Source organism: Drosophila busckii, chromosome 2L (assembly GCF_011750605.1).
Source record: "Drosophila busckii strain San Diego stock center, stock number 13000-0081.31 chromosome 2L, ASM1175060v1, whole genome shotgun sequence".
Taxonomy (NCBI): Eukaryota; Metazoa; Arthropoda; class Insecta; order Diptera; family Drosophilidae; genus Drosophila; species Drosophila busckii.
The window spans coordinates 11,491,514-11,502,186 of NC_046604.1; the positions used below are offsets into that span (position 1 = coordinate 11,491,514).

The window sequence follows — 10,673 nt, forward strand, 5'->3', positions numbered from 1 at the left end:
TAATTGCATCAATATTTGTTTAAATATATTTTTTTATGAATATTGGATTTTTGCATATCTTTATTTTTTTTAGAATTATACTTTGCCATTTTCCATATATTTTTTAATATTAGACCAGTTGACCCACTTCTGCTAAATCTTTAGTCCCACTGTAAATTGCACATATTATTAATTATAGCTGCTATCCCAAATGCAAGTGTATTTACAGTCTTCAACTTAAAAAAAGGAAATAATAACACAAAGAAACTAAGAAATGGTCAAGCATTAACCAAGACACCGCAAGTGTAACCCACTCCCCCCCAGCCCGCTCTTAACACTGCTTAACATGCGCTGTTAACGTCGCAGTCGCAGTCGCAGTCGCAGCTAGGAGCCAACCAACAAACAGCAGCTAGTACAGTTAACCTCGCCTGCGCTCTCGGCACCTCTGCCTGCCTCTCTTTCACTTGCTCGCTCTCGCTCTTGCACGCAGAGCGTAAAGCTCAGATGACTTGCCAGCTGCTGCGGCTCTTGTTGTTGTTATTGTTGGCGCTTTATACATTTCAATTTCTTCATGGTTATATGCGCTCTTTGCCAACTGGTGCGATGGCAGCGACGGCGTCGGCGACGCCAACGTTGACGCCAGCGTCGTCTTTATTTTTACTTAATTTTTTATATTTCTCGCACAGCGCCGCTATAAAAGAAACTGCAACAATCGTTGTGGCATGCAGTAAGTTGTAAGAGGTTCCGCGTCGCACAAACTCCAAACAAGCCAAACAACAAGTGCTCAAAAAAATAAATAAAAACAAAAATCAAGCTAAACGGATATTAAACCGATCAGTATATATATCGAATACATAATGCAGCCCAGTTGTGTGGTATGTTGTGCTCCAAGCTCCAAGCTGTGTTTCAAGTGTTTTTTGCTCTGTGTTCCAATTCAAATTCCAATTCAATTCCAATCTATTCTTCTACGGCGCAGCTTGTGATCGTCTTGGTCGGCGCAGCTTTGGTCGCCGCTCGCCCGGAGCCACCACGTGACACCTACAGCGCTCCACCCTCGAGCAGCTATCAGCCCAGTGGACCCAGCGGCGGCTATGGAGCGCCTGCGCCGCAGTATGGACCGCCACAGCAGCCGCCAGTGATCCACAAGCATGTCTATGTGCATGTCCCACCACCAGAGCCAGAGTACCAGGCGCCCAGGTGAGTCAGAAATTTTAGCAAGATAGTTAGCTAAGCTAGCTAGAGTCACACTTCCTTTTTGAGTTTATATAAAAGATTTAAAAAGCAACAAATTGTATTAAAGTTGTTTAAAAATAAAATCATATATAATATATTAAAATTATAAAGTTGCATAGATTAAAAACTTAATATAAATTTGCAACTTGTATTGCTTCAGTAACTGCTAAAATGAAAACATTTATTATTTTATATCTCAGAGTTTCAAAAGTTTATTTTGGAGATATTATAAAATGCAAAGTAAAACATTCTATTTATAGTTTGGAAAATTAATAGATCTTTGATTTAATCTTTCAAAAATAATACAACAATTTTAAAGATATCATAAAACACCAAATTAAAGCCCAAAATTCACTATTTTAACTCAAAGAACTTATAGATTATTTTATACATATTACTTAATTCCTAAATTCAGCGTTTTATCAGCAGCTTTATCTTTAAACTCTCACTAAGCCTCACTTTTAGCACTAAAAGATAATACTACAGTGCCAATTAAAAGTATGCACACGTATTTCACACTTGGCCTAAGTTTTTGCTTTAGCTTATCTCAAGCGCACCGAAAACTAATAATGGGTTAGCCTCATTTTTTTTTGGCTTAATAATTAGTTTTTGCAGATCTGTTATATGGCAAAAAAAAAACTCACATCATTATAAATAATATATCGTATGTGACTCACTCTAACGAACATTATGCATGCCGTTATTACAGTTATTGTGGTTATGACATAAACAAAAGGCAAATAATAATCATAACTTGCAGACTCATTAAATGTGTGTGTGTGGGTTTTCGGTTATAAACATATTATGATCTTCAATTATGCAAATTCTCTCACAATTCAGACTGCACTTAGTACTTTGTTTATAACTAAAGCTAAAGTTATTGCAGCAGCAGCAGCAGCTTCAATCAACTTTAGTAATTCAGCTCAGGGTCTCAGGCCATCCTCGACTAGCGCAGATTGCTACACATGGTCTTTTGTCTTAAAGTTTAAACTGCAGTTGCATGCAGCTAAAAAAATTATTTAATACACTAGAAAAAAATAGAAACGAGGCCTAAAGCGTGTCGTCTATTAATCAGTTGTTCGCCATCTCTTTTGCCATTTATTGTCATTGCTACCAACAATTGTTTTTGGTTTTTGTTTTTGTTGCTCAGCTGGCAAGTAATGTTAATTGCGAGTGAAAAGATATGGTGATGAAGATCGCCAAAGCGTGACTAAAATGTTACCTAAGTCACTCTCTTTGCAACGCTAATTAGAGCAGCTGACAGCGGCAGAGGGACGGACAGGAACGCAATTACCATAGAGCTCCAGAGCTAATCTTATATAATCCCAACTGGCAGCACCGCTGTGGGTAATGCTAATAAGCGCTGTGGGCGGCAAATTGTGACAGTTTGTTATTAAACAAGTTTTTTTTTTTTATTAAAAATATTTTTGGGGTCAAGCCACAAGACGGCTTATATAAGTGCCTACGCCTTTCTAATCTACAATCGTGTTATTTTAATAGGAAACCACTGTATGTGCCGCCACCACAGAAGCACTACAAGATTGTGTTCATCAAGGCGCCATCTCCGCCAGCACCAACAGCACCGGTCATTCCACAGTTCCCGCAGAACGAGGAGAAGACTTTGGTCTATGTGCTAGTCAAGAAGCCCGAGGAGCAGCCCGAAATTATTATTCCCACGCCAGCGCCGACGCAGCCCAGCAAGCCCGAGGTCTACTTCATTCGCTACAAGACCCAAAAGGAGGAGACCGGCCCCTATCCCAACAGCATTGCGCCACCTTCCGAATATGGCGCACCCGCCGCCCCGCCCGCACCCTCCGCGCCCAGCAGCAGCTATGGCGCACCCTCGCATTAACCTGCTGCGGTTTTCGCATCCCATAGAAGAAACCTCACTTATTTTTCGGTTACCCCTCAACGATGTAAAAAAAATTCGAACGTGTGACAAAGTTTACGAACATTTAATTCAATTTATCATCCAACTCATGCAATTGTTGTTTCTTATTCATTTTGAATATTTTCTCTCGTATAGGCTGTTTGTTTCAAATTGTTTTTTGTATAATCTTAAGTGCCTAGTTCTTTAAGCTAATGCGTTATAACTAAAACACACATCTAAAAGTTAATAATGCATTTCAAACGTTTAAACATATAACAGTGAATTGTTGTTGCAGCAGAGAAAGAATACTATCAAAAAAAAAAGTTAAGAATGATACTCAAGTATATATGTTATATGATTTTAAATAAAGATTTTAAAGTTTAAACTAAAGTTGCTATTGACAGCTACAGCTGAACTCAAATTAATTTAGGCTTTTAACAGCTTTGCATATCAATTTGCAACTTTAATTGAGACATGGGCCTGGCATTTCCACACACAGACACACTCGCTCTCTCACTCTCTTTCTGTTGCTGTCTCGCTCTTGTGTATAAATCTATAGATGCTTTTAAATACACACACTCAACACAGCCTTTTACTCGACTGTCAAATGTAAGCGAACTTAAAAACACATCGTTTGCATTTGGGTCCACCTCACTTCAGTTGCCCCCCTCCCTCCCTCGCACACACTCAGAGTCTGCCGGCAGTCAGTCAGTCAGTCAGTTCCCAAACCAAGCGGCACTTAAGTGACGCTTTAGCTGCTCAACTATCATTCTAAGTGTGTCTGTGTGTTGGTGCGTGCTTTTTGCTCTGGTTCTGTGCTTTTTTTTTACATTTTTATGTCTACAATAAAAACATCATTTGCGTTGTTCCTTTTGTTGTGTAGCCTCGCTGATTTTGTTTACCTATGCCGTAACGGCACTTGCTAAGAGCAAGCGCCAACACAATGTGCGCTCTTAGCGATGTTGCGAACGCGCTCTTAACTCAAAAGCGAAAGTACACCCCCAAAGGAAAAGCAGCAAGCACGCTGTTATGCTCTCGCTCTCTTTCGCTTAGACGCAGGCGCTGCACAGTGTGCCAAAACTGCAAAGCTGCACGTCAAAATATTAAATTATAATAACAGTTTTAAAATAAAGTAAATACAATTACGTTTACGTGCTTGTTTATAGTTACAGTTAGAGTTGCAGCTGAGAGTCAGCAGCAATTTGCTATGCGATGCTTGAAAACTGCGTTTTGCTTGTTTGTGTACCACTGTGCGCTGGGGTCTGTTGGGGAAGCAATGCTCAGTCAGTTCGTCAGTTGTTATTGTAATGCCAAAGCAGACGGAACGTGAGCTCGGGCGTACGCGTCGCAGTTTTTAGTGTGTGTTAAATTAAAAATGTATTTTCGTTAGTCTAAAATAAATCATGTACGAGTGTATGAAAAAGAAGCAGAAGCAAAGTAAAGCAGTTACAATGCACAAGCAGCCAAAGATGCGAAAAGCAACAATCAGAAATTGCCAGTCATAAAATAAAAAGGGTTTGTTTTACAACATAAAGTTCAGTCTCAATGTGTGTGTGCCTGTGTGTGTGTTAGTGTTAATAGCCGTCATTCTGTATAAAGTTTTGTTGTTGCGTACAATTAGAAGGCATTGCCAATCGATTTGTATGTGTGTGTGTTTTTGAGTGTGTGTGTGTGTGTGGTTGTGTGTGCGTTCAAAAGCCAAAGCTCAAAAGGTGAAACAACAACAACAACTAGTGGCAGGTGCGCTGCGTCGTCGTCGACGTCTGAAAAATGAAGTTGAAGTTGCGCTGTCATTGCAAAAGGCACAAAGCACAATATTAATGAAACGGCATTTTGCAAAAATGTCACGTAGCTCGATAATGAAGCCGCCCGCCCATCCAAAAAGCCTTAGCGCTTAAAGCTTTAAACTAAATCAAAATAAATATGTTTGGCAACAAAAGTTTTTGTGTGTGTGTGTACTAAAAACAAAAACATGTTGATTAGCAGCTTAGGCAAATTTGATGTCAGGCATGCTACAAGTGAATAAAATTACCCAAAAACTAAAAGAAAAAGCAAACAAGTTACACTATAATTCATATATGTGTGTGTGTGTGTGTGTCTCTGTATGTGTGCAACATAAACAGATGGCCCATAACCATAAAGAGAGAAAGTGTTATGGCCATTTACCAGAGCCCAGCGGGTGGCAAGGACATGAGAGCACCCTTGTTGGCTTAAGTCAAAGTGCGCCGCATCCCTTTTTGGCCAAAAAAAAATAAATCACAAAATTTATGTGCTGCAACAAGGACTCTAGTTTTATGTGCATGCCGCCTCTTTATTAACTTTCCACTCCCGTACTCATCACCACTTACTTTTATGTCTGGCCCAACCCAACGACGTAAAAACAAAAGGATATTCAACCCACAGTGCTTCCAGCATTAACTTCCACATAAGCCATGGATACTGATAACAGAGTCGGACTCGGAGCCGGAGGAGCTGGAGCTGCCACATTGACACTGCCACGCAATGGCGGCTTCTGCGGCGCCTTGCAACGTGCCCCACCAGCCATGCCAGCGGGCCTAACGCGTCGCTTGTCCAGCCGCGAATGCTACGGCGTGGGCAAAGTCAAAGTCATGCTACGTGTGGCAGACAGAGCGCCGCAACAGGAGAAACCTGCAGCTGCCGCCGATTGCGGCGAGTTCATGGCGCTGGACAAGAAGAAGCGCCAGGTGACGCTCACCGATCCCAAGAATGTGTGTGCGCCTCAAGCGCAGGAACGCGCCCCAATGGTGGCGGCACCCAAAATGTTTGCATTCGATAATTTGTTTACCGCCGATGATAAACAGGTGAGTAAGGTGTAACTAGTTGGGCTTAAAGCAAATAATTTACAGCTGCATAAAATTGTTTAAATATAGCAGCAGCTTTTTAGATTGTTTTCTTTTCATTTTCATAATTTGTTTAATGTTGAAAAAGCTTAACAAGCGCAGTTATTAGTTTGAATTTTAGTCTAATTCAATTGCAACTTGAAATTTAATAAATAATAGTATTCATTTTAGCAAAGCAAAGCAAAAATACTTTAATTTTAAAATCATATTCTGAAGCACTTAAGCTTAATACATATTAAATTTTTAAATGCATTACAATTTGCATCAAGAATTTATTTCTCATATTAATTTTAGATATCTGCCATATTCGAATTAAAAGCGTTTAAATTTAATAAAAATATCAGCGAATTAAGCATCTAAAATGTACTTAAGATATCTAAATTACTTTTGTTAAAAAGCAAACTTATTAAATTAATATATAAATTACATAAATATATTTTATAAGCCAAACACTTTTAATTGATGAATAAAATTCAATTTGACTTATCTCAATTGTTGCATATGAAACTCATATATAGTTTATATATCAAAATAAAGCTATTAAAATTATCTTTTTGATAAAGTATACACTTGCATATATAAAATGTATAACTAAATTTTTACTAAATAGAAGTTATTCAAATTTAAATTTAAATGGAAGTTATTCCTAATTGTTAGCATAACAATTAATTGCCAAGCTTTGTTAATTTCACATTTATAAATATGCAATTTAAGATATTTAATGCCATTTTTATATTTTCATTTTTACAAATAAAAGGTTACTAATAATAATAAACTCGCTTCAATAGCAGCAGCATAAATATCAAACATTTAATGTAGCATACATTTTGGAACGGCAATTTACAATAATTGTTGTCTGCTGCCCCAAAAGTTTGCTTATAATAATAATTGTCTAAATTTATGTTGAAAGTTAAATGTAGAATGAGAATTGTTTTATGCTTGTTCTTTAGCTACATAAAATTTCAAATTGTTTTGAGCATTTGCCTAATATTGCAATTTGGAAATTTAAATTTAAGCAAACTTTAGGCATTTTAAATTATTATAGTTAAATATTCTATTTGTTTTTAGCATGTTGCTTTGCTTTAAACTTAACTTGCACATTAATTTTAACTTTAAATGTTGTTTGAACTTGTTTGTGAAAGTGCAAGCGACAAAATTAAATTCTTTTTCCTTTAATCTACCTTGCGATGTTAAAAAGTGCTTAACAACATTATTAAGCCCTAATGAGAATAATTATAAGCCCGGCCAAGATAAGCTCTACTAATTAGCTTAAGTAAATATGCCTAAGCTAATATTCCAATTCACTCTCTCTTTCTCTCTCTCTCTCTTTCACTTTTGTTTATCCAGTCGGATGTTTGCGCGGCCGCTTTGAGCGAAGTTATTCCCGCCGTGCTGGAAGGCTCCGATGGCTGTTTGCTGGCCATGGGCTATCCGGGCACGGGTCAGCCGCAGACGGTGCTGGGCGAGCTGGGAGCTCTGGGAGCGGCGCCTTGTGCCATCGCTTGGCTCTATAAGGGAATTCAGGAGCGCAGGCAGAAGAGCGGTGCGCGCTTCTCGGTGCGTGTGAGCGCCGTAGGCGTCAATGCGACTAAACCAGATGCTCTGTCCACGGATCTGCTCATCTCGCATGCCACTGGTAAGCACCTGTTAGCCTGGGAGGGGGGTGGAAGTGTGGACTGGGGGCGTGAGCAGAGTAATGTGGCCCCAGGGCCAAATGTGGCTGATGATGATGATGGCCTGGGACGCCCCCACAATTTGAATAAACTTAACCTGCGCGCCACAGAGGTTGAGGCAGGCGAACAGGATACACTGAGAAAATATTATAACGAAGAATTTTTAGTTTGATTCAATGCAAATCAAAGTTTCAGATTTTATTTCAATGCTTAATATGATTAATTGCATTAATTAAATTATTGATAAAATTAGGTAATTGATAAAATGCGCAAATTTAATTTATGATAAATAAACTAATAATAATAATTATATTCTTACGCAAATATTATTCAGATTATAATTTTTCTATAAGCTCAAATAAAATTTTATTCGGCTTTTGAAAATGATCGAAATACGCAAATATTTTAAAGTATAATTTGAGTTGTGGCCTATCAACAATAGTTCAATCACAAATTATTCATAAATGAATATTAAAATCATATTTAAAACTTAACAAATTTAAACTTATTTTATTTTTAATGGAACATTAAATAATATTTTTTTGTAAGCTTTATTTATTTTTCATTTGAGTTTTCGAAATTAATAATATTAAATATATACTTAAACATTCATTTTTGTTAATAATAATAATGAATGAATTTACTTTCCATATTAAATCATATCAAATATTGATAATATTGAATTTATTTTATGTTATTAATAATATTTTTAAGTAAGCTTGAGTTACAAGCAATATATAATTTTCTATCAGAGTCTTATTATATTATTTTGCATAGTTTTGTAATTTCTCTCAGTGCAGTTAACTGCGCTGCTCCAATGACTGCTAACTACATAGAGTGCGGCATTTATGCGAACATAAAACCTAATGCTCTTTTCATTCGCTCACTCTCACTCTCTTTCTCTCTCTTTTTCACATTCTCCCACACTTTGAATGTGGCACAGAATCTGACGACTCCCCGGGGATTTATTTGCGTGACGACTTCCTTGGTGGGCCAACGGAGCTGCGTGCACCAAGCGCCGAGCGTGCGGCTCTGTTTCTCGACTCGGCGCTGGCCGGACGCTTAAAAAGTTCCGGCAGCAACTCCAGCCCTTTGGAGTCCGCCCTCATCTTTACGCTGCATGTCTACCAATATAGCCTGTCAAGGAAGGGGGGAGGTAAGTGCCCATTGCCATTGTTGTTGATGCTGCCACACTCAAGTGGCACGCTAAATGTTTCACTAGACGCCAGCCCAACACATTAAAGTGTCGCATTTCCACCCAACCCCAACCCATCCCCTTCTCTTTGCAGTTGCTGGCGGTCGCAGTCGTTTACATATCATCGACTTGGGCGGCTGTGCGAATCGCAGCGGTGGTCTGCCCCTCTCTGGGATTGGAAATATATTGCTGGCCATATTAAGCGGACAGCGACATCCGCCGCACAAGGAGCACCCGCTGACGCCGCTGCTCAAGGACTGCCTGGCGCCCATTACCTGCCACGTGGCCATTGTCGCTCATGTGTTGCACTCCCAGAGCTACCAGGACGCGCTCTCCACCATTCAGATTGCCTCGCGCATTCATCGCCTGCGGCGTCGCAAGCATCGCGTCCCCATGCCCCTTGCCGTCGGCTTGGCTCAGGGCCAATCCTCATCCGCCGGCTCGGGCGCCGATCCCTCCAGCTCAGAGATTTCCGCCGACACCGTCATCTATATGGGACCACATCACGACGATGCCACCGATGGCGAGCATCCGCCTGTGTATCTGCCCTCGCTCCATGCCGGCGACAATCGCGCGCTGCTCAGCAAAGCGCTCAAGGGCAGCGCGGCAGAGAAGCCGCCGCCGTCAGCAGCGCTGCAGTCCAAGTCCAACTGCAACAGTCCAGCCATGAAGCGCGCTGCCCTGGAGAAAGGTGAGTCAAACACATTCACACTTATAACGATTGCTAATTCGATTGGATTTTAATGTATAGTGTAATGTTTTAAATAATTAAAACTAATTATTCTGTCTTCAATGAATATGAGAATTAGTTCTCTTTAGCAATTTAAATTTTATTGAATTTGTATTGCAGTAGTATTGCAGCTACTAAGCTCGAAAGACGCGGGCAGCGCTGCTCTCTCACTTACAAAGACGTGAGCTGAGCTGTCGCTCGCGCTCTTTGAGTAGCTTGCGCTCTTAGCTTCAATTCCCACACTGTGATCAATGTGTGTGAGCATGATACAATACTAAAAGATAACGGATTGCGCTCTTCGTTTTGAGTGTCGCTCTCGCTCACGCCGTATACAAAACGAGTGCGAGCAAGCAGCAAAAAGAATGAAGAAGCTCAGGAACACAAGAGCACAATCCGTTATTTTATTTTATTCTTCCATGTGTGGGAGGCTGGCAGGTAAGCCAGCAAGCGAGGCCGCGCTCAGTTCAGTTCTGTTTAGACTGTTGGCGACTAAACAAGCAGCGAGCTAGTTGCCGGAGTAATTATATTATTAATGCCAATATTTTTATGTACTTATTTAAAGTTTGTCTACAACAGATGCATAGACTGACGATCATATTTAGTTAACATAGTTTGATTTGTATTTATAAAATTAAAATCAGTTAATCAATGACTTTTTGCTGTAGCAAGTATTTTAAAATTTAAAGAATAAATATAGAATAAATTAAAATTCAATTTGAAATATTTTTCATGATGATTAGCGCTAAGCCTAGAGTTAAACATTTTTCAGTTATTTATATTTGTAAATTAAAATTACTTAAAAAAACTCTCTAAAATTTTTAGGCATTACAATTTTTGCTTAATCCCAACTCTTGCTCCTTTTTGTTTTCCCTCTGTGCAGCCAAAAAGCAGCAGCCGGCGTTAAGCAACACTGGCAGTTTGAAGCGCGCCGGTTCCAGTGCCTCCAACTCGTTGCCACATGAGCTGCCGCCCACAGGTTCACCCTTGCCCTTGCCACGGCACATGAGCTCCAAGGCATCCAACATGCCGTCACCCAAGGGATCACCGCTGAGACGAGCACATGGCCCAACACCCGGAGCAGCGCTGGAGCAGCTCGAGGCGGGCATGCGACAAATAACCGAGGAGCAGTGGA

At 39.8% G+C, this 10,673-nt stretch overlaps 2 protein-coding genes across 2 annotated transcripts in view; both read left to right on the forward strand.

Moving 5' to 3' along the window:
- The first annotated feature begins 751 nt into the window (after positions 1-751).
- Positions 752-3,183, forward strand: LOC108604832 (proline-rich extensin-like protein EPR1). Its single transcript, XM_017993906.2, has 3 exons — positions 752-854; positions 956-1,176; positions 2,713-3,183. Exons 1-3 carry the CDS (start codon positions 837-839, stop codon positions 3,062-3,064), a joined length of 591 nt encoding a protein of 196 aa, XP_017849395.1. The 5' UTR covers positions 752-836; the 3' UTR covers positions 3,065-3,183.
- Positions 3,184-4,283: 1,100 nt separating this feature from the next.
- LOC108608230 (kinesin-like protein GA13060) overlaps positions 4,284-10,673 on the forward strand; it is a 12,141-nt gene continuing 5,751 nt past the window's right edge. The window contains exons 1-6 of the mRNA XM_033294928.1: positions 4,284-4,597; positions 5,470-5,904; positions 7,291-7,579; positions 8,560-8,772; positions 8,906-9,502; positions 10,422-10,668. Coding sequence (XP_033150819.1) covers positions 5,515-5,904; positions 7,291-7,579; positions 8,560-8,772; positions 8,906-9,502; positions 10,422-10,668 — 1,736 coding nt within the window. The 5' untranslated portion in view covers positions 4,284-4,597; positions 5,470-5,514. The remainder of the gene's footprint in view (positions 4,598-5,469; positions 5,905-7,290; positions 7,580-8,559; positions 8,773-8,905; positions 9,503-10,421; positions 10,669-10,673) is intronic.